Consider the following 24,384-nt stretch of genomic DNA (forward strand, 5'->3'; position numbering starts at 1 on the left):
TTCACACCACTCCGAATATTGAAAAGAATGTGTCACGGGGCTCAGCAAAACCACTGGAATAGAGGGATTCCCACAATGATCTGAACAAAGGAGATGTCACCAGGATGGGAAGTGGCCTCTCTACTTTCAAGGTACAATGCTAGATACAGAAGAAACATACTGGTTTACTTGCTCAGCCCTTCTCTGACGTTATTGGGAAGTCACAGTGCCCATGGGGTGTTCCATAAAACATGCCTTTCATCCAGCAGCACGTGAAAGCTAACAGTAAATCACGGTACCAACATCTACCACTTCGTAAAATAAATAGTATTTAGATATTCGCCCAACAGCCTCAATCCTGTTCATCGAGTGGATTGGAACAACCCCCTGCTTTAAAGGTTCAGACTTCTCCATCCCATCACCTGCCATGGTAAACAAGCACGCCAGTCACTTTCGCTCGAGCTTACGATATCACCTTGAACGTGAACATTTATAGATGTCTCCAAACTATTAACTCTGATGACTTCAAATACAGAGCTTTGATATCTTTACAGCTTTGTTACACTTTCTGATTAAACTTTAAAACAGACTTTTAATGTGAGGCCCCATCCTGTCCTTCTGAGCCTCTACTGTTTTCCTCCCGTGTTAATTAGTGGATGACAGAATTAGCTCCAAGAAGAGCTCCTACCACACGGAAGGAGATAAACCGCCATATTGCTTGTCCACATTTATAGACTTGTTAATAGGTTTGAGCTGCTGACGAATTCAATTAAAATGGTCAATAGTAAAAGGAAACCTATGAAACACGGCCAGAATCACTAGACTTCAACTCAGTCAAGATTTTGTGCCCATTTTCACTACTGCTGCCATAAAATGGCATGTGACAACGTCTCTACGTGTGATGAGCCTGAGTCCCCCCATCTTTAAGGTGTAGAAGCTAATACGGCTCCGTTGTGGAGAATAAGAGGATGTATGTGAAACAGCTTACGTCTTCATGCTCAATAAATGGTAGCTATTCATTGTATAAGAAAGCTTTGCTTTAACAGTCAGTCATACAGAGCTATGTATGAACTGAGCTTACAAGATGCTCACAGATGAGTTGGTAAGTTAACTGATTTTTCATTTTATATTGACATTTCTATTTTCCATGGTGCTCAGCTATGGGAATTCAGATTTTTAAAATATTTGATTCAATGTTTTCCACTCAAATTACCGGAGTCTTAGATATTTATGGGGGAAAAAAAAAAAGCCAAACATGAGTAATAAGTGAGTTCAAGATTTAAAAAAAAAACAAAGTAGAAGTTTATTGTTTTACTACTTATATGTCTTAGAAGTTCTAGAACACTGGTAAAAGCCCAAATCATAGCTTTCAGAGGTTAATTTGAATATAAAATATTTATTTCTGAGTGTGGTCTGTTGGACCTAGAAGTATAGCCAGATACAAGGAGAAATGAAGGGCTATCACCCACTTGTGTGCTTCCAAAGAATTCAAAATCATGTATGTTCTGCCACAACCAGTGTATCATGGTCAAAGAGTCCATATAGATGGGAAGAAAAATATTTCCTTTCACGAATGGGTGCTTTTGGGGCACCTGGGTGGCTCAGTGGGTTAAGCCTCTGCCTTTGGCTCAGGTCATGGTCTCAGGGTCCTGGGATCGAGCCCTGCGTCTGGCTCTCTGCTCAGCAGGGAGCCTGCTTCCCTCTCTCTCTCTCTCTGCCTGCCTCTCTGCCTACTTGTGATCTCTCTCTCTCTGTCAAATAAATAAATAATAAAAATATTAAAAAAAAAAGAATGGGAACTTTTGAGAAAAAGGAATATAAACCTACAGAATGAAATCATACAGCTTCCATTTCATCTTTTAATAAAATAAAATTAGATTGAAAAAAATCTGACGGTATTTCCTATGCTAATAACACCCAATATTTCAAACATCATATAGTGTTCTGTCATGAAGCAATAAAGACTATTTTGTGTTTATGATAAATGCATGTTTACTTGTACATACAATTTTTTTCTAATAAATTAAAAACCAGTTTTGGGTATTCCCTCACATACCCTTTCACATTTCTTTCAGGGAGGTAGAACGGACCAGTGCTTTTATAGAACAGTGATCCGGGATCTGGGAAACAGTAGAGATCTAGGGGTCGCCTCTGTGTATGTGACCTGCCCTCAGTGACTTAGGGACCATCGTTCTCCAGCCCCACACACCTCCATTCTCCATCCAAACAGATGCATCGCCTGAGCCAGGGTCCACACTGGAACACAACAAGGGATCAGGCCATTCTGCTCCGTGGAATGTATTATTTACCACTCCCTTTTACTCACACACCCTATAGCTTGGCATCACAAGAAGGTAAAAGTTAGAACGCCACGGATGGACAAGAGTGTTGCTTGAAGAAGGTGCTCAGGTTTTTAGTACCTTGCTGAGGCAATCATTTAATAATTGAAATGCCCTGAGACCTTTCAGTTTATGCTTCACTTGTGCCCATGTCACCTAAACTAAGCATCTCCCGATGACGGAGTGAGCTATGCCATTCCTAGCTCCCATCTCGCTGCCTACCTGTCTGCAGACATTTCTTGGGGGCCATGGAGAGGGCCAGGAGCTGCTGATAAAGGATCAAAACAGCCCTGCCCTCAAGTAGCTTTTAGTTTAGTTGGAAAGATTCTTGGATGCCTAGTCACAATAAACTGGTGACAGAGATGGGTGGGTCTGCTTGTTCTAGAAGCCCGGGACGGGGAGAGAGGCTGGGGCAGGGTTCCTGGGAGAGGGATTATGCATTAATGCAGAAAGTATGAAATGCAGCTCATTAGCTGGAAGGGATACTTTCAGGGTTGTGGGTTCTTCATCCCAGCAGCAAAAATGCAGAGATTAAAGTAAGTTTAAAATAGCTGAAAAAACAACATAGCCCTCTGATCAATATATTAATTCTGGTGGGTCGATCCAATACAGCCTGCATGCCCAAATTAGCATGCAAACAACATTTACATCTTTCTTGAAAAAAAAAAAAAATTAGGGTTCGTAGCTACTTCTTTTCACCAAGATCCGATCTCAACGGCACCTGATAAATCTGTGTTCTGAAACCACAGGAGTAAGGGCACAATGCCAGGCACATCTCAAAATCCCACTCGGCAAAGGGTAACTACTTCTAAACCCCTATCAGTTATCTTCAGAAGAGTTCTGCATACTTGATTAGCCATTAATACCATGGTCCTTGATGCGATGAGGCCCCCAAATTATGTCATGCTTATTATTTTATTTTATTTTTCCAGGAGTAAAAGCTTTGTTCCCGGTGCCCTCACAGACTCATAATGCATGTAGTAGTTATGCCACACGGAGACACAGAAATAGTAACCAGACACACATTCACGGAGATCGGTAGGTACAAGGTGGTACAGCGCGAGCGATTCACAGAAACTCCTCGAGAGAAGATCTACAATGCAGTGTTACTCGATCAGCTTATTTTATTACTCATTTCCTTCACTCACAGCCCTGAAGGCATCTCTCCTAAGTTCCAAGTTCCGGGGCATGCCTAAGAAAGGCAGGAGGGAACCACCGCCGGCTGGCGGCAGCCCCTGCTCCCCCACCTGCTCCCTAGGAGCCCACGGACACCCCCATCCCCACACGTACCTGGCTGAAGGCCTGGCCGGCACCTCGGGCTTGCGTGCTGCGGGCGGGGAGCTGCGAAGGGGCTGTCTCACTCAGGGCCAGGGTCTGGTTGCTATGGTAGCCGGCCGGATACTGGAAGGACCCTTCGGGTTTGGAATTGAGCTGAAGCGCACTCTGGGAGAGCAGGCTGGGCCCTGCATTGAAAGTCATTTAGAGCAGTAAGTGACAGCCTCAGTGAAGCAGAAATGACATGTATTATTTATTGAGAGTAGCCTAGAATTATCACACGCACACGATTCCAGCCATCTATGCTTTGAATTCTGAGAACTAAAATGACCATATAATTTGACTCCGGCTCTTAAATGAGATTTTTTTTGGCGGTTTAAAAGTTCTCAAAAAGAGTAGTTTTGTTTTTGTTTTTTTTTTTTTTCAAATGATCTCATCCTGACCTACATAGAGACATTTCTTTTGAGACAAATTGGTTAATCCCAGTAGTTATTTCTGGATTACACAATATCAGAAACATTTGAAATAATTCCAAAGTCTATCTTTTGGTTCACATTAATTGTATTAATATAATTATATCTCCTACTTAATTATCAGGATGCTAAAACACTCGAAACCTTCCCACCAGTGGCAGATTGTATTGTACAGTGATGTAATACCTCAGTGCCTGAAGGGTAGACAGTGTTTAAAATATTAATAGGTCTTCAAACAATGGAGAATTCACCCTGATTTCACATGGTATCTGACGGCTGGTTATCTCTGCCATCACAGCAGTGCACAGTAGGAGAACAATGAGAAGATACAGTGTTAAAGCTGGTGCTGTTAATGTGAGTGAAGGAGAAATGCGATCCAGTGCCTGGCTGTACTATTTAATTATATTTTGTATAAGAGGCTGTGCTGTATCTTCTTCCCTTCCGTTTAGATGGGATCCTCACAAAAGTTTGCCCATTGTCTTTTTAAGCAAATTTCTTTAATCTCATTTCCTACTCACTATGGGAGTTCAGAGAAGTAGAAAGCGTGTATGCACCTGCTATATGCCATTGTGTGGCTGGAGAGGGGTCTGGGGCGAGCGAGTAGAGGGAGTTGGGCGGGAAGGACTTGGCACCCAAGTTTCTCATGCTCTCTTAACCATATGAGGCTGCTTCTTTTTTGAAAGAGCATAATTATATACACATAGACTATTGTATAATCATTAACCCATCCTTAATCTTCCCTGTTGGCTGTTTTAGACCATAGTATCATTTCTAATCAATGTGGGCAAATTTCAAGTTCCTTACTTCTTTCTTCTCAAGACTATAACATGGCTTTCTTTCCAATGAGACCACAGACTCAACATGCAAGAGCCCTTTTCTTTTTTGTATTAAAATAAGGCGTCTTCCTTAAAAAGCATCAGTTCCTGTAGCGATGGCCATTTAAGAACTTCCCCCACCTTCCCTCTAACTCCCTGGTGAGGCTTCTGAACAACGCAAACATACATTCTCACCATTAGATACTGAATAATAAGCCAATTAACTGAAACAGGTAAGACTGGGTATTTTGAAATCTGGAAAAAAGTCAAGCAAGGATATAAAAATGTTCCCATCCAGTCCCAGTTTCATCATGAAGAGCATAACAAAAGTACAATTGCAATCCTTTTTCTTGTAATTTAGAAAATAAAGTCCGAAGCAAACAGTATATAACAGATGGTGAAGTTTGCAATAGCCTGCAAAAAATCGTTGAATCCATACTGATAGTATTATAGGCCTCATCACCAGAAATACGACGTCGCTATGGGGAGTGCAGTCAAAGTTCCATTGTGGTTGCCACAATGGTGGTGCTGCTGGGGAAACTTCGAGGTGCAGAGACAGAGTCAAGAGACCCAGGCGAGGGCCAGGCTGAGAGAGAGGAGAGCCTGTGGGAGGAAGAGGAGCCGGGGTGATGTGGGCAGGGCCAGAGGGTGACACTGCAAGGAGGAGGAAGAAGAGGGAGGTACTGGGGAACCAGTAACAAACTGTGGCCAAAGGCCTTCCCCTTGGTCACTACCCTCCTGAAGATCACAGCCCAGTGGAGGAGAGTGGGCTCTCCTGAAAGAGCAAAGGCCCTTTAAAGTCACGGGTCACCACTCTACCTGACAATGGGCAGCTTCCCACTGAGACTTCCTTTGGCTGCTTCTTTCTCCTCTGAGGTAATGGCTTTCCCTGGCCATGCCCCCTCCCCTGTGATAGCACATCTCCAGGGGGGTGAAAGTTCAAACAGATACAACAGTGCACAGAACTTTGGAAATGTCAGTAAAATGAAATCAAATAAAGCAAAATCTTTGGCTTCTTCTAAATAGTTGGACATGATATTTTTAAAAAAATATTTATTTTGATAAATGAATATTAATAATTCATAATCAACATATTATATAATTATATATTATGGATAATGTATTATGTATAATTAATATAAATAATAAATATTTATTAATAATATTTACTTATTTATTTGAAAGAGAGCAAAAGAAAGAGCGAGAGCACGCGCGCAGAAGCAGTTAGGAGGGGCAGAGAGGGAGAAGCAGGCTCCCCGATGAGCAGAGAACCTGACGTAGGACTCCGTCCCAGGACCCCGGGATCATGACCTGAGCCGAAGGCAGATGCTTAACCGACTGAGCCACCCAGGCGCCTCAGTAGTGGGACATAATCTGTAAAGCAAGAGAACCGTGGGTCCTGGTTATTTGTCTTTTAAGAAGACTCTATGTCTTTGCTCTGATGAACTTTCTAGCCTCTGTAGTTAGCAAGTCCAACAATTTTGTAAATTCCAAATAGATTCATAAAATTATCACGAAACCTGCAAATGCTTTCCATGCAGGACCTTAAGGTGGCAATTTAAAGTCCCTTTCCAAGGGCATTTCAATTAAAAAGGTGATTTATGTGCTCCTGAAACATACACCATGAAATAATCAGGTCGGCTCATCTTTTACAGACTCAGTCGTGTATTTGATCCGTACTCAACGAAAACAAGCCGAGATTCTCTATCTCATTACTTCGTTCACACATCTCAAGCATGAGACCTAGATGCAGTCTGACACAGGTAATTGCAACAATGAGCAATGTATCATAATACTACAGCACTGACATGTCACCCGGCAAGGGCAAAACCGTCAGGACAACAGCCAAAACAGTGTGTGCCTTTTCGAATGATTTCCATTGCTCACTAGGTTTCAGATGAATAGCATTTATTCAATCCAATTTTAGAGAGAAAAGCTATGTGAGAATATGAAAAGGTTAAAATTATAGGATAATCCTTAATTACTTTATAATGGAAGTCAAATTTACATATAACTAACTCTTGATGACCTTTATTAACATTACTGTGCATTGAGGTAGAAAATACAAATTTTCCAGAGGTTTCGAAAGCACTTACAGTCTTGGGCTTTAAATTATGGTGTGTTTTTTTCCCCCTCTCTGGAACTTTTGACTTTCCATCAAGTCTTGGCTAGAGGCTTGGGCCAGAGGTAATATTAGACCACAGTCGTGAGGAGACGAAGGCTATCTCCTGGGGGATGATGGTGGTGGAAGAGGGTTTTTTAAGTTGCGGAGAGAAGAGCCTGGGCTTTCCAATTCCATGAAGGGAAACTGAATGTTGCCTTTAGTGTAATTAATTGTTCCAAGAAGAAACCTGAAGTATGAGCAGCAGTGGATCACCACGTTCTACACGGAAAGCAAGTCACCCTCTGGTGTGAGTACGCTGACTGTGATCTCCTTGCTCGTTCTGGCCCCTCCCCATTATGGGACAGTCCTCAAAGCTGAGCCCAGGGGTCTGCTCGATAGGACTCAGTCCAAGGGCACCAGGAAGAAGAGACGAAACAATTGTCCGATAAACAGATAAAATTCAAGACAGTATCTGTCCTTGATCTGATCAAGACACAATAGTTCCAGCTGGACAGAGAGGAGAATGTCTAAGGGAATGACAGAGTTGAGGGGCATAAAACAAGCCAGGGACCCTAGAAAGATACCTGTAGCCACGTCTCTTTTCTGTAATATCAGTATCTCGATAATATCTCAGTGTCTCCAACATCATCAGTTGACTAGAAACCACATAGCAACTTGTAAAAAAAAAAAATTCTCTTTGAGTCATTTTCGTGATTTCTCAGAAATGCAAAGAGAAGCGTGGAGAGGCTGAGTGGTTGGTCAGCCAGTGTCATACACTTGGAAAAAATGAAAATGAGGCTCGAGTCCTCATCTTCTATCCCCAAGTCCAGGAGTAGCTGCTGTTTGCCATCCAAGCAGCATTAAGTCCTAGACACAGACCGATACTTTAAGGTTGAAAAATTCTCCCCTAAAGAGAAGTGAATTTGTTTGCAGGAGAAATCTTCATGCCCCAGGCTGGGGTACTTCTCCAATGAACCTCTCCTTAGAGACTCTGGTTGTTGGCTGGGGAAGCTTACTGTCCACCATCAGTGGGACAGAGGTCAGCCTCGTCAGGTAGAAAGCTTGAAAGGCTAATTTTCTACATAAAAATTCAGACTCACTTATAGATCGTATTAGCGTATATATACGCTATTTTAATATATTGTTTCTTCCTAACTGAGCTAGAAATTTGAGAGTTTTCATGATGATACACTCTTACTCTGTTTGCACAGGTTTAAAAAGACTACTTCTGGAATTGCTAATCCATGCTTGCTTTAACTAAATATCGGTCCCAGAAAACTGAACCTTCATTCAACTATGGATGAAGTTTTGCAATAACGTTTTTGCATCTTGCAGTAACGTGGAAAAGGCCAGAAGCCTACAGTATGGCATTGCTAAGTCATTCTGTAGGCCACAAAATCCAGGACTAGGACTCAGTAGACCTCTGTGTTTATGAAAGGGATATGATGAGTAGGGAGAAGGGTTCATGATACCAGCTGACCTTCCCTGAGTACTTGCTAAGTTCTAGGAACTGTCCGGAGCAGCTGATATCTGTTAGCTCACCGCATCTTCACAAAGGCCCAGGGAAGAAGGTGCCACCATCCCCCTTTACCTCTACGGGACTGAGGGTCGCACCAACTGAGACCACACAGTGGGCTGCGAGCAAGCCAGGTGTCTGGCATCAGAGCATGTGTTCTTAACCACACTCTGTCATTCTGCCTCTGCAAATTTTAATCTTGGCAAATTTGAGCACCTAATGCGATAATGGATGTGAAAGCGCTTGGAAAACTATAAACTGCTTTACAAATGTCAGTTTTTAGTACTAGTATCTAATTATCTAATTACATAGCCACATGGTCTGATCATAATAAAACCTTGATTGGGATTTGTTTGTCCTGAAAACCTTATTACAGTACGGTCCCATATATCACTTAACATTCTCCTGCAATACCTCATGAGCTTTCATTTTATAAATGAGACATTCGAGGCATAGATCATTAAAATGGCCTGCTTAAAATTAAAAACAAACCTGAACAAAACCTGGTTGTCCGAGCCAAGAGACAAGAAAGCAAATGTTCTCTCTGTCCCCTCAGCCTGAGATCCCTTTCTCTGTCAACCTCAAAGCTCATCCTTAAAGAGCCGTTTAAATGCCACCTCCTCCATGCAGCCTGCCCTGATGCCTGAGAGCTCCAAGAAAATCCACCTTACCCCCACCATGCTGCTATAACCCTCTGAACAGACCAGACTCAGAGGAATCTGAGTGACTTAACAGAGATTTGTACAGTATTACACAGCAACAGGTTCTCCAGAAAGAGGGTAATAGGATGCAAGCAGAATTCTGAACATTTGCAATGAAGGCAGCAGGGCTCTACGAAGATAAGGGAGAGACGAGCACCAGGGATTTCCTGCAGCAGGAGGAGAAAGGAAACTCTTGGTAACTGAGCAAATCTTAACTGGTGGCTACTTTAGGAAGGGGGAGAGAGGCGCACAGTTAAGAGACATCTTAAAAGAAAAGCTCAAGGGGACTTGGTGACTAAGTGGGCAGGAGTGAAGGAGAGCCCAGGTGACGTCACTGTTCGGCTAATTGCGAGCACTGCCACGGAGCTTGGGAGGCTCCTCAGAAAACCCCACAGACAGGACCCCCTTGTCATCATCAGGCACGTGCCTTCTCTTTCTACAAGTTAAGTTAAGATGATTTACTGGGACTTGCTAACTCTGGCCAACTTTAGTTGAGCACCTGTCCCAGAACCCAGCAAATATTCACAAACGAGAGTGGGAAAGCAGAAACTCCCAGCGATGCGACATTCCCCAGAAGGAAAATTGGTGTGGGTTGTGGCCTTGTTGTTTTGGAGCAAGATGGGCTTACTTTTTACATTACAGAGTTGGAGGAGATGGTGGGGATTTACATAGGTAGAAAGGGCTTGATTTCAATACTGGCTCAAATATCACCCGACAAACTGAATCTTCCTAGGTCTTAGGTAATTTCCAAGATCCAAGTTTGATTATGTGAAAGTGACGATTTAGGACAGAGATGTAGCTACCAAAGTCACCAATAGTGGGCGCTGAAGCCGCAAGAATCAGACCGGGAGTCTAAGGGGCGGTTAAGTTACCGATTTAATTCCAAAGGATCATTTTTACCATGAAAGAGAAAAGTGCTACTAAGAGGAATGAGCTAAGATAAACTATTAGAATCAGGCAATGCCTCAAACAGGGACTCCATGAAGGTTTTGTTGAGGCTGTTAGTTCAGGATTATCAAAGGAATAATAAACACGCAAACTGGGGGACACTTCCAGGACCGGACTCCTGACTGGTAGCTTTGTTTAGACGTGCATTTGGCAGGAAATTTAGAAACATTTACTCTTAGGTTAAATCGATTCTGTCAAAATGTTACAGAAACTTATCTTTTTGTAGACCGTGAGAACTGTCAACGAGATTCAACATTCATCTATAACTGACAGAGTCTGCGTTCATTTCCATGCTCTCGCTAAGCAGTATCTGTGGAAGGTTAAGAATGATTTGAAGGTTGGGACGCCTGGGGGGCTCAGTCCGTTGAGTGGCTGCCTTCGGCTCAGGTCATGATCCCAGGGTTCTGGGATGGAGCCCCCCAGTTAGGGTCCTTGCTCAGCAGGGAGTCTGCCTCTCCCTCTCCCTCTGCCTGCTGCTTCCCGTACTTGTGCGCTCTCTCTCTTTTCACTCTGAACAAATAAATAAATAAAATCTTTTTTTTTTTTTTAATTTAAATAATGATTTGACGGTTGGGGTGCCTGGGTGGCTCAGTCGGTTAAGCATCTGACTCTTGATTTTGGCTCAGGTCATGATCTCAAGGTCATGAGATCCAGCCCTGTGTCGGGCTCCACACTGGGCATGAAGCCCACTTGGGATTCTCTCCCTCCCCCTCTGCCCCACCCACCATTATGCACACGCTCTATGTCTGAAAAAAAAATGATTTGAAGGTTAAGTATTATTGTGCTTTAAATGAGAGTAAATTTTTATGGGGCACCTGGGTGGCTCAGTGGGTTAAAGCCTCTGCCTTCAGCTCAGGTAATGATCTCAGGGTCTTGGGATCGAGCCCCACTTGGGGCTCTCTGCTCAGCAGGGATCCTGCTTCCCACTCCCTACCCCCGCCTGCCTCTCTGCCTACTTGTGATCTCTCTGTCAAATAAATAAATAAAACTTAAAAAAAAATAAATGAGAGCAAATTTTTAGAGCAACACCAAATAAACAGAAAAAGAAAATCTTTTTTTTTTATAGAAAATATTGCATTAGAATAAAGGAAGTAGTTGGTGGAAATTATATATACATACACAAATGGGCTTTAGAGATCACAAAATCAATAAGAAAAGTTGTCAATGAGAAAAGTTGTCAGATTACCAAATTGATTTTAATAAGCTCAAAGCACTTTAGTCATATCTAATTGCACAAGTAAAAATATTGACTTTTGTTTATTTTTTGAAAATATTTATTTATTTACTTGAGAAACAGTGAGCAAGCAAGTGGGGGGACGGGCAGAGGGAGAGAATCTTCAAGCAGACTCCCCACTGAGCAGGGAGACCAATACAGGGCTTGATCTCACAACCCACGAGATCAGGACCTGAGCCAAAACAAAGGGTCAGTTGCGTAAATGACTGATCCACCCAGGCACCCCTTGACTTTTATTTAAATGGAACTACTAATCACTTCCATTTATAGAGGCCACTTCTTCCTTATGGCTTCCGGATAAATTTGTCAGCTTAAACTTAAGGTGCTTGGTGGTGTTAAACTGGTTATTTTCTTCTAATCTTCATTAGTAACTTTAACAGCTCCTAAGTAGGAGTTTCACCAAAGAATTTCACTGAAAATAGTGGTTAAGTCCATCCACCATCCCTAAAATCAACTGAGGGAAAAAGCTCGAGAGGCTTATTATGCAAGGCAGCTCCGAGTGACGTGTCAGTTCCATGCGCAGGTGTGTTTCTAGACTTCATTTCTTAGTCTGTCTGCAGAATATCAATTTTGTCTGGTCACCTGCTTTCCATGTGTAATGCTTTATGTGAAAATTAAAACTCTAGTGGTCCCAGGATTAGAGAAGTACTCATTTAGTGTTTAAGCTGATTTAGATTCAGTCATGGCTATTGGCTTATTTAGTAGGCTTTTTCAAGTTTGTCTATTGTATATGGATAAGTAGAAGGTCGTTACTGCATTCACACTATGCAATAACTCACTTAGTTTCTTTACATCTGTATACAATAGAGGGAAATGAACAAAATGACATCACAAAATGAACTTCAAATGTATAACTTTAGCTTAAAATGTGTAGCTCAAGAATTTTATTATGCATGGGATTTTTTATATGATGTTATAATCACAGAAGAGCATTTTTTATAGCTCATTACAATTTCCAACTATTTCCTTGTAAACTTTTATCTTCAGAGTATTTACCATTTAAAAAATTAATGTAGCACAGAGAGGAAGAGCATCATTCATATTTCTTCATAAATTAATTGTCCAAAGATAATAGATTCATATTTCTTGTTATCAATAATTGTGAAAAGAAATAGAAAAATCAGTTCAGAAGAAAATAGGATTTAAAAACTAAATCCTGAAAACACTGTAATTTGTGGAATATACTGACTTTAAGAACCAGCATTTTATTTGCCACAAATCACAGACCTTTTCTTAGAAATCTGCGTGGCTTGCCTGTGCATTTTTTCAGGTCCCTGTTCCTGACATCGGTTCACATGGACATCTTCCTGGCCCCTTTGATTATGCTCTCAAAACTGGAGCTCGCATAGCACTTCCGTGCTCTTAAAAATCACTGAGGACCACAAAGAGCTTTTATTTATATGGGTGGTATAGAACGCTATTTACTGCTTTAAAAATGAAAAATGTTTAAAAAACAGATGGCAATGATGCCATCACCAAAATGGAGATTCTGAAAAGCTCCACTGACTCTGCTCTTGTGAGACTTTCTTACCCTCAGGTATAATGACCATGGAAAGACAAGTAACGGTCGTAGGATTACTGTGGAAATTTATCCCTTTGCAGGTCCTCTGAAAGGGTCTCAGGACGCCCCAGGATTCCCAAGTACACACTGAGAACCCTATTCTATGCCGCCTCTTACTGACATTGTCATCGCTTATAGCAATTGTTTACTTGGCCTTGTAGCCTTCACATTGCTTGATTTCAGCCTTCTCTGCCTAGCACGCAAATGCCACAAGGGCAGAGACTCTTTGTGGTGCTTTGAAAAAGTATTTAATACATACATTTAAAAATGAATGACTGTAACGCCCACTGTGCTTGCAGTGATACAATAAAACCCCAGCATGTTAAGAGCTGATTACATCAGTTGCAGTTGAAGTGACTTGTTTGATCATGGCCCGTGTTAGTGCTGGAACTTCTGTGGGAATCCCACAAGACGTCTCCGCTAGGTATTACCAGGATACCCCTTCTTCCACTGTCCCCTGAGAAAAAGTGTGCTGGCTCTGACTTTCTCATGAGAGCTTTCAGCCTCTCTGCCTTTTCTTGACTTTTTGACTTTTGTTTAAATGGAACTACTAATCTCTTCCATTTATAGTGGTCATTTCTTCCTTATGGCTTCCGGATAAATTTGTCAGCTTAAACTTACTTGGAATAAGAGGTACACATGCGAGTTTTCTCATACTCACGCGAGTTCTGATACTTTCCTCACTTTCACTGGCTTTTGTTTGATCCTCATATTTGTGTTCTGGGCACCTGAGGTAACTTGACAATTTCAAAACCCAATTTTTTTTTAAATTAAAAATTTCCATCAGGTTTTAAACTTTGTGCTTGATTCCAGGATACCCTATGAACACAGGTGGAAATGATAGGGTTTTTGTTTTGTTGTTTTGTTTTATTTTGTTTTATTTAAGTAGGCTCCACGCATAGCACAGAGTCCAACTCAGAGCTTGAACTCAAACCTGAGATCAAGACCTGAGTTGAAATCAAGAGCTGGATGCTTAACCGATTGAGCCACCCAGGTCTCCAGAGAATGATGTTTTTAATGAGAAATTTGTTTCATGTTCTCCCTTGCTTCAGGGATGGAGAAGGAACACTTGGTACTTTATGCCTGTCTATCCCTTCACTTCCCACATTTGCTTCTCTGGAAAAAATATAACCTGCCTTTATTTATTTATTTATTTATTTATTTAGTTAGTTAGTTAGTTAGTTATGGTCTTGCATTCATCTATATTCTTTTTAAGATACAGGCAATTAAAAGTTTTAGAACTCTACATATGCTGTATAAAATTTTAAATCCCCTCCTTCCACAGGAGAACACTGGAAGAGTCCAGAGATTTTTTTACACATCTCTGTGACAGAAGGAAATCAAAGAAAAAGAAATCGAACATTAGTTGAAAATCAGGTAGAGGTAGTATCCAGAAGGGAAACTACTTATAGCTTCTAGGAGGGTATTCCTATGTCCTGTGTGCCACCCGGGTGTTTTCCCTTGACTTTTGCTAGTGTCTTCCATTTCTGCTACTGTTGACTCCCTGTGGGCCCTACAACACCAAAGGTAGTGGAGGAAGTTAGCGTGAGTGAATTCTGAGAGGGAACAAATGGATGCACATAGTATCTAAGGACAATTTTAGACTTGGAACCATGACAAACGTCTGGAAAGGAGGTTGTCTCATTTGCATTTCAAAATCCAAAGTGATTTCACAGGAAATGAGCAATCCAAGGATGAACTCAAATAACTTGAATAAATGCATTTCCAGGGAAAGACTTGGGGTCTCCAGAGTCCAGATGAAAGTCTTCAACCACAGGTAGAATGGGGGGTGGGAGCGTCAGGACTTAAACCCAGGGCTTCTGACTCCAAGGTGGGATGGGTAACCTTGTATCCCTCCCCAGAAGCTCTAAGTTGGGTTTAACTAAGGATTAGTTTCCACCATAACAGGAAATAAAACAAACAAGTTCTCTTCCCTGAGCATATCAATACTGTGAGCCACAAGGTCAATATATTTATCATTTTGATTATTTTAGTTATTATAAAAACCATATACTCTTAAATCACTTTGGCTTACTAGGAATTATGAAAATATTCACTTCATAAGGATGGCTCTTACCTTTACTATTATTACTGAATAAGAATATATTGAGTCATACTTCCAGCATCATAGTAACTTGATCCCTCAACAATTTTCTCACTACATAACAATTAAGTATAATCACAGCAATTAAATAAAAATGACAGATTGTAAATCAACAGTAAATAATACATTCACCTCTGTCCAACTATGTATGATTATTCTATTTATATTCTATCTGCACAGAACAGTAACCTACAAGACTGATTCTGGATTTTTTTGAATATATTATGATTTGAAACCTCAGAACAACATTCCTTTTTTTTTTTTTTAACCATAACATTCAGAATATATTAAGTTCCTAAGTTTTTCTTTTTTCTTTTTCCTCCTGAATGCTGGGATTTTTGAGAACATGGTGGAATTTTAATTTGTCAATATGCTATTGATAGAAATAATAACTATTTCAAAATACAATATTTAAGCAAATTAACATTGTCTACAAACATGTAAGTCATTTTCTCCCAAGTTGTCCATTCTATTTCTGATTTTGGTTGGCAAATATTTTTGTTAATTTTGGGGTAAGATATATCACCCTATCTCTGAGGTTCTATCTCCCAAGATGCATGGATTAAAAAAGGTGCTTAGTCCATGGCAGTTCAGGTCAAGCTGTATATTATGTGAGAACCTAATGGCCCTGAGCTTCTATCAGTAATTTTTCACCCCCAGGAAAGCAATAAAAATTCTCCCAGTGACTCTGTGACATGCATTTGTTAGAACTGAAATTACACATCTGGCAGCCACGAAATAGTGTCAGGGTGGCGAAGGTTGTACACATGATTTACATACTGTTTAGGATAGCACTTTTTAAAAAATGTAAAGTGTTAGAAAACACGGATAAGTACATGAACTATAGTCAATATGGGAGAGCAGTTACTGCTTGCCTTAGGGTCAAGAGGATGGATTTACTAAGCTTCACATTTATTTTAATCAGACCTTGGAATGAAAAATAACAAAGGCCTTTAAGCATGGCAAATTCAACACTGTGGGCTTGGGGGTTGAGACTGGTCGTCCAGTCCCTTTCAAGGATTTTAGACTGTGTTTAGTGCTGTTCTGAGAGAGAGCTAAGAGCCTGGCTCTTAAAGGCCATGTGTCGGGTACAGTTCAACATGACCCACCTCATGTTGTTTCCAGGAAGGAACCCATCGAGTTATCACTGTAACGGGGGACTCAGAATCTGATGGGCTCACACTCATTATATGAGATGTGTCAGAAAGTCACTACCTATGTGTTCAGTTGATACAACAAGAGCATAAACATGGTCTGCTGTTCCACTGCTTAATGGGAGGCTGTGTTGATTATTTACTTTGCTCCCCACAGTCTTCTCTGACCTTGTCTCCATATACACTGTCTCACGGTGTCCCCTGCTCTTTGGTTTAGGATTGGATTTGGCCAAGAAGGGGCACGAGGGCGTCAGAAGGGGGGAGGAGAAGGTGAGGACACTTACTCTTCTGCTCCTGCCTGCCTCTTCGCTCTGCCTGGACTATACCCTGGACTTTTCCTTCAGGACCAATAGTGGTAAGGGCTTCCCTCTGCGGCTGCGACCCGAGGACCTCCCCAGACATGTCTCTTCCCTTAATCTTGCCCACCCCTTTGTCAATAGTCCCGGAATTAACGTCTCTTTGGTGTAACTCTTTTGAATAGACTCGATTTCCCGACTGGGTACAAATACAAAAGCAATTGAGACTTTCATTTTATGACCATCTAAACAATTAAAATTAGTCATAATTGATCCCTGAAATGATAGTTCCCCACTTACTATTTTTAAATGAACCTCCTAAATTTTACTCAATTAGTTCAGTCTCAAAGTGACCCTGGAAATGTTAACAAAGGTATTGTAAGAATAACAATATTCCGCATCTCACAGTGGTTTAGATCCTTTGGCATAAAATTTGTGGGTGGTGATTTTATCACCTGTTTTTTGTTTTGTTTGCTTTGTTACTTTTCTTATCTCAAACGAGGAGGTAGGGGCCTGCAAGAAAAATAATCAGCTAAAATCCTACGAGTCTTCAAAAAGATAACCCAGTGCATAATAAAACGAAGTAACTAATCTTTCTGAAAGACAAAAATTCAGCAGTTGCCAAATACATTCCAAAAAAAAACCAAAAACAAAAACAAAAAAAACCAACCCTACTGGAGTATTTAATGTTCCTATAACAAAGGTATGTCTTTTGTAAATAATTTTTGAACATGTATTACAGGAAAACAAAAGTGTACACTAAAAATTCATTCCACGTCTCTCACGCATAGCACAGTGTCTCAATTAGGAAAGCTCAGGATTATTAGTTGATTTGAAGTTATTTAAAAGTTCATAGATTTATTCCTTTTCTCCTTATATTTATCTCTTCTACTCTTTTGCTTTATATTACTTTATCTCCACATTACTCTTATTTTTTTAATTTTTATTTTATTTGTTTTTTTAAAGATTTTATTTATTTATTTGACAGAGAGAAAGATCACAAGTAGGCATAGAGGCAGGGAGAGAGGGAGGGGGAAGCAGGCTCCCCGCTGAGCAGAGAGCCCGATGCGGGGCTCCATCCCAGGACCCTGAGATCATGACCTGAGCCGAAGGCAGAGCCTTAACCCACTGAGCCACCCAGGCGCCCCTCCACATTGCTTGTATTATTCCCATCTTCCTAGCTTCTTTTGGCTTATTTAGCTGTTTTTAAGGTTTCCCCCCAACGAGTACAACATTCCTTTACCTTGTCTTTATTTTTAATAATAAAGTTAAGATTTATTCTGAGTGCAGTTTTTTCCCCATACCCTTATGTTTTCATTATAAAATATTGCTACTTAATTTGCTTTTTAAATAGCATGTAATTTTCTGTTTTATTGGTATTTTGATTTAGTAGATCCAAATTTATTGTTTCTTAATTTCAATGTGAATATATTTTACCATTTTATTTACCTTTCCTTTTACTGGACTATTATTACAGAATGCGGCCTCTCTACAATTTTCAATTTTTAGGATTCTCTTTACTGCCCAACAGCTGATCAGGTTTTATAGACATCCCCTGGGGCACGCCTGCGTGGCTCAGTCCTTAAGCATCTGCCTTCGACTCAAGTCATGATCCCAGGGTCCTGGGATTGAGCCCTACATCAGGCTCTCTGCTTGGCAGGAAGCCTTCTTCTCCCTCTCCCACTTCCTCTGCCTGTGTCTCCCCCTCTTGCTGTGTCTCTTTCTATCAAATAAATAAATAAAATCTTTAAAAAAGTAAATAAGTATCTCCTGTATAACATGTATAACAAATATATATTATCATTCAGTGGATTTATCTTTTTATTTTTTTAAAGATCTTATTTATTTGACAGACAGAGATCACAAGTAGGCAGAGAGCCAGGCTGAGAGGGAGGGGTAAGCAGGCTCCCTGCTGAGCAGAGAGCCCGATGTGGGGCTTGATCCCAGGACCCTGAGATCGAGACCTGAGCTGAAGGCAGAGGCTTAACCCACTGAGCCATCCAGGCACCCCTAACTTTTTAAATATATCAGTTACATTTGTTTGTTAATTATTTATTTCAATTTTATGCATCTTTTTCTTCTAGTATTCTGTCTGATTCTGAGACATGTGCACTGACATGTTCACAATAGAATTTTTTTTTTTTTTACCGATTTCTCCTTTCATTCTCAGTAATTTTTTTCTAATATCCAGACACTGTATTGTTTGGTACATCATGTTCACTTTTTAGTGTGTCTTTAAAAGTTAAGACACTTTCACTTAAATAATTCTTTTTGGACCCTGCTTAGGGCTTCTGCATTAAATTCCACTTCATCTCACAAATTCTTCCCAGTCCCAGTTCATGTTTGTGGTATTTGCTGTTGCTACTTTGCTCCTGTAACTTCAACATTTATTTCATTAATACAAGTGTGTCCCTTATAAACATAATTATTTTATCTTTGTTTATTACAAACTTGCATTTTTATCCTTTTCAAAGAATTGAGTGTGCTCACCTATTCGTTCCTTCCATATTAACTGGTTTGTCTCTTATTTTAGTTTTTCCTTCTTTTTTCTGCACCTTCTGGGTATTGAAGTTATCCCCTCTCCTAAACTCACAATAGAATATGCTTCTCTATTATTATAGGAAAAATGTAATATCTAATATCACCCCTGCTCCCAAGGCACATTTTATTTTACCTTTGCTTTCTTTACTTGAACAAAGTGAGTACGTGTGTGTATTATTATATTATTATTATTAATTATTAAGTATATTAAGTATCTTAATTAAGTATAACTCTAACTGTACCTACCCCTAAAAGGAGATATATTTATTGACTCTGAAAGATAAATAATAATTCTACATTTTTAAATATAAAATGCAGAGTACAAGGATACTACAAATCATGCATCTTATTTTAGGAGTTTTATTGAGGGAACACCTATGGGTTTAAATACAGTTAGATACTCAAAATGATGTTATCCTGAGAGTAGTGGTATTATAAAAATCATAGAGAAAGTGAATTAATGTGTAAGTTTAATGGTTTCAAAACCAGAATACTATCTTATTCTTACATCTTCCTTTTAAATAACAAACCTTGGTGGGTATTCAAGGAAATTTTATTTTTTTAAATGAAGAAATAAAATGTTCCAATGAGTTCTGGTATAGAAAATGATTGGGGTAATATATGTTTTAATGATTTAATTTTTGGCTTTTTGTGGGATTTTATTAAACTAAGTCAAGAGAATTTTATGATTTATTAAAGTGAAGCTCGTTTCAATTCATAGCACTTTTATTCCTATGCCTCAACCACTATGGTTGAAAAATATATAATTAGGAAGAGATGAATAAAATTTTAAAATATTCTGCCGAGGTTAATATGCAATGCAAGATGGCCACATATAGAAATATAAGGGGTTATCATACAGTACTATAGCATAATGTTAAGTATTTAGTACTGCATATATTATATTGAGTTCTTCTGTTTTGTTATATAATTGTCATACTGTTAAGGTCTCTACCAAAAATGATCCGTGTAAGTAACGCATTCATGGTTAATTTTAAAGCAGACACTGTATTGATTAAACAAATACATGGTGAGAGTCTTGATACATGCCAAAAAGGAGATCAGAGTATCGGTGAGAATCACCACTACGGCAATAACTGGTGAGAGATCTAGGAGCCAATTACTGATTTAAGAGAGCCTGTAATTAATGTGAATTGGGGTGGGGGAATGTGGGGAGGAATTAGGGAAGAGTGGAGTGAAATGAATAAAACAAGTATAAACACAGGCTGAGGTCCTATTAGATATGACTCATTGTGTCAATTATATGAGAATAAAGAACACTCTTATATTTTCATTGTCTTCAAGCATAATTATCCCTTCACTTACTTTCACCTGTTGAATAATCCTGTGGGTCAAGTATTCCTGATTCCTGCAGTGATCGGATACAGGAGTCCACCAGCTCAAGACCTGTTGTAAGCTCGTCTTCGATGTCTTTTTGACCATCTGAAATACAATATTTTCAAGTGATAAATGAACACACAATATTGTTATTAGTAAAGCTTTAGGCTACTCTTTAATAACGAAAAGTATCGTAACCAAAAACATTTCCTCCGTGAAGTTCTCATTACATTTCACACTGTAACTCTTGGTCGACCAGTAGCAAAAGCCAAGGCCAGCCGATTCCATGTATCCAGGAAAAACATAAAAGTTTCTAGGGAATTTAGAGAACTTAACTCTTGGAAATGATGAGCTATCAAAACATCATTTAACTTTAGTGTTGTGGGGTTATCGTGTCCATTTTTATCAGTCTTTTCCTAAAGTTCACAAGGGAATCAATCAATAAAGACACAAGGTAGAAATAAGTGTAAGTTTCATCAAGAAACCGTGCCTTACCTTGTGACTGCCAGTGAAACTGCTCTTCTGCTGAACTGTAAAAAAGAGAACACACAGGTAGAACGCACTGGTTAGAAACCAAGGACTATGAGACACAGAAGTGCGTAAGAGTAGTAATAACACTACTAGCTCCAAGGCGTGACTTTTGTTAATTACTTAATTATTAATCTTTACTGAGAAAAGAGATTTTGTTCTGATGCAATCTTAACTTTAATCCATTTGATATATATCTCTTTTATCACAGGTACTAGCATGTTATAAATGGACACCGTTCTGTAATTTTCAGAGAGTAGCTAGGTCCCCCCCACCCCCTTTTTTTTTTCACAAAGCCCAACCTATTCTACTCATCCCTTACAATAGCTTCTACACAAATGCTGTTCTACCCAATTTTAGTTACTTTAAAATATGAGGCTGACTAGTTTCATTAGACATTGTCAGGTAGTCTGGGAATGATATAGCCTCCTTGTTCATTACAAAGAAGATATGATAAATGTATACCTTCTTCCAGACATGTCACACAAGCACTTCCTTTCAGCTGATTATTAGTTTAAATGAGGTAATTTAAAAATTTTAACATTTTATCACCCAGCGAATATACAGTTCCCAAAATCTCACTTTACCAATACATCTGATACGGTGACGTAGGTAGAAAGGGTGGTTCATATACATGATACGTCAAAGACACTACCCAGGGTTCATCTATGGAGGCAACGTAGGTAACTTTTGAATGATTTATTAAATAAATAAATAAATTTAAAATTTCTAAATATGCATGACTCTTTCATTATATATACAAATACTTTCCACATGCCCCCTTTTCAGATGTCAATAATCAGTAAGAAATCTAGACACCCTTACTGACAGGTATCATTTTGAGAATGATTTTCTACACTCATTTCACTGAAACCTTTACTCTGATCAAGAGCTTCTGTGAATAGCTCATCAGTTCCACAACAGCAAGTGGATTTGAGACCTTTAATCTCTACCACAGAGACGGCTTCTGAATACATTTACAGAGGGACAAGGAGAAGGGAATTCTGGAATAAATCAGTGTTTGAAAAAGTTATAACTGATATACATGAACACAAGGATCGTCCTTTAAGGGACAAGTGACTTTTACAGGGGATCTTTCTCCTCAACCAATCCATTTTAGCAAACTGGGAAATGGTTTCACCACGGTGAAAACTATAGACAGGACTGATACATGAAACGATGACTTTACAAATTCAATCCAATGCAACTTCTTCTTGTATCAAAAAGGTGTGAGCTATATAGTGATAATATAGAACTACAAAGTTTCACACTTAAAGCAGAAATGTAATCCTAAAGTCATTATTTTAAGAACTGCATGCACGGCCAGTTAGTAAGAGGCATTTTAAACAGGAATAGAAAATGCTTTCATATTCGTAGTAGGCTGAATGGTGCCCCTCTCCCAAAAGATAGGATCACGTTAAATCTCTGGAAACCGTGTGTGGCTACTTATTGGAAAAAACATATTTGCAGGTGTAATTAAGTTAAAGGTCTTCAGATGAGATCATCCTAGATCCCATGATATCTGTCCTTCTAAGAGATAGAAATGGAGAAAGACACAGAAAAGAAGGTTATAGGAAAGTGAAAACAGAGATTGGAGTTCTGCATCTATAAGCCAAGACATGGCTGGAACCATCAAAGAATTTCTAGAGCCATCAGAACCTGGAAGAAATAAGGAATGATCCTCTCCTCTTCCCAAACCTTTATAGGGAACACAACCCTGCTGACACCTTGATTTTGAACTCCCAGCCTCCAACACTGGGAGACTACATTTTTGTTGTTGTTGTTGTTTTAAGCCACTCAGCTGTGGTAATTTGTTATGGCAGCTCCGGGAAACTGATACAATAGTTTTCTGATACGATACAAATGGTCTCTCCTTCCACCCTCCAGGATTTACTATCTTTAAGCTGCTACATTCCTTTGGCCAGTACAGCCCTTCACAAAGGATGGACTGTATACCTTGGCTCCACTAATTCCTGTTGACCACAATGCTCTTCTGACAGATGGCAGATAAAGGGTTATTGGTGTTAAATGATTTGACCACACGGATCCCAAGTTGCTCAACAGTGACTTAAATGAAACTGTCCCACTCCAACGCTCATGTTCCTAGCTCACCATAAAAAGTCATGGAGGGGGACACACTCAAGTGACTTCCCACCTCAAGCCATAAGAGGAAGTCAACAGAAGACGCTGCACTCGCCACTCCTCTCCTTGCAGGCCCATGGAAGAGTGCACTTCATGCCCGGTGCGCGCAGAGGGGGCCATGTTAAGGCCTGTGAGAGGAAGTGACAAGTGCCACTTCCTGCCCCAAGCACAGAAGGGCAGGCGTGAGAGCCTCCTGCTCTCTTTCTCTCCCGATCCCCGCTGAGATGGGTCCCTGAGTAGGAGGGAGGAAGATGCCTGCCAGCCCCGGGAAGACACAGCATGAGTGAGAAATAAAGCACTGTTGTGTGAAAACTCTTGCGCTGGAGGGGGGTTTGTTTCTGTAGACTAAATGTCACACTGAGTAATACAGAACTGTGGCAGTATTTGAAGCTGTAAGGTATTTCTTGCTTCTCTGCCTTCCATTTCCACAGTGTTGCGTAGGGAGAGAATGTCCGGGGTCACTCTCACACAAATAAGGTGGTGTGACAGCTTTTAGTCATCCTGTGAGATGTATCTGCTCGTCCGCAATAATGGGTGATTTTATGTGTAAGACTACACATCCCAGTTTTATATAATATTTACTTTTTTGCTCAACTCTTTCAAAAGTGTTTGTTTTATGATGCAACAGAAACAAGAAGAGATATTTTGTATCACGACTGAAAGAATGCCATTCCCAGTGACTATGAAACTAGCCTCTCAAAGCACGGAAACCTTCCTTTTGGCCAGAAAAAGAGCATTAATCATTTAAAAGGTTTCCTGATTCCTTTAGCACAGTTAAAATGCATTAAAAGTATAACTGATCAGAGAAAATAGAAGTCCCAAGAGAAACCTGGATTGGATTTTATTTCCATTAAGTGCATGCTTTTTTCACTCTGTTAGGGAAATTTATGCAATTGTATATCTTATACACTTGATTCCTTCTGTTAAAAACTGCTTTTGGATGGATGATTTTTTAAAAAGCAAACAAACTATCTACTCATCCGATAAACACAGACTATGCCTGTATCCCTCACATTCTTATTTCAGCTGTTTAGGAATTACTCATGGTGAACTTTCTCTCAATTGTATTGTTCAATTTAGTATAATGTAAAAGTTATTTTTGAAGCAGTTGTAACTTCTATGCATGTTAAATTTTAGAAAATAAAATTTGCTTTGCTATCAGAATGCTGTTTCTTGAAATAGAAGTAATCTGTAAAGAATTAAATTTAATAAAGTAGAGATATAATTTAGAGTAATCGGTATGTATTTAAACATAACTATGTACAATTTCCAGAACCCAATTATTAGGAGCAAAATGCATATTTATAACAAAGACTACCAACTTTTAACTTTTAAA

The 24,384-nt window shown here is 39.7% G+C and overlaps 1 protein-coding gene across 4 annotated transcripts in view; it reads right to left on the reverse strand.

Annotated features, from left to right (window-relative positions):
* The window catches only part of CTNND2 (catenin delta 2), an 895,372-nt gene that overhangs the window by 386,161 nt on the left and 484,827 nt on the right, over positions 1-24,384 (reverse strand). For all 4 annotated transcript variants that reach the window (XM_032861879.1, XM_032861878.1, XM_032861875.1 and 1 more), the window contains 3 exons: positions 20,874-20,908; positions 20,367-20,483; positions 3,609-3,781 (listed from right to left, as the gene is read on the reverse strand). In XM_032861879.1, coding sequence (XP_032717770.1) covers positions 3,609-3,781; positions 20,367-20,483; positions 20,874-20,908 — 325 coding nt within the window. The remainder of the gene's footprint in view (positions 1-3,608; positions 3,782-20,366; positions 20,484-20,873; positions 20,909-24,384) is intronic.

Source organism: Lontra canadensis, unplaced genomic scaffold (assembly GCF_010015895.1).
Source record: "Lontra canadensis isolate GAN:19392208 unplaced genomic scaffold, GSC_riverotter_1.0 scaffold22, whole genome shotgun sequence".
Taxonomy (NCBI): domain Eukaryota; kingdom Metazoa; phylum Chordata; class Mammalia; order Carnivora; family Mustelidae; genus Lontra; species Lontra canadensis.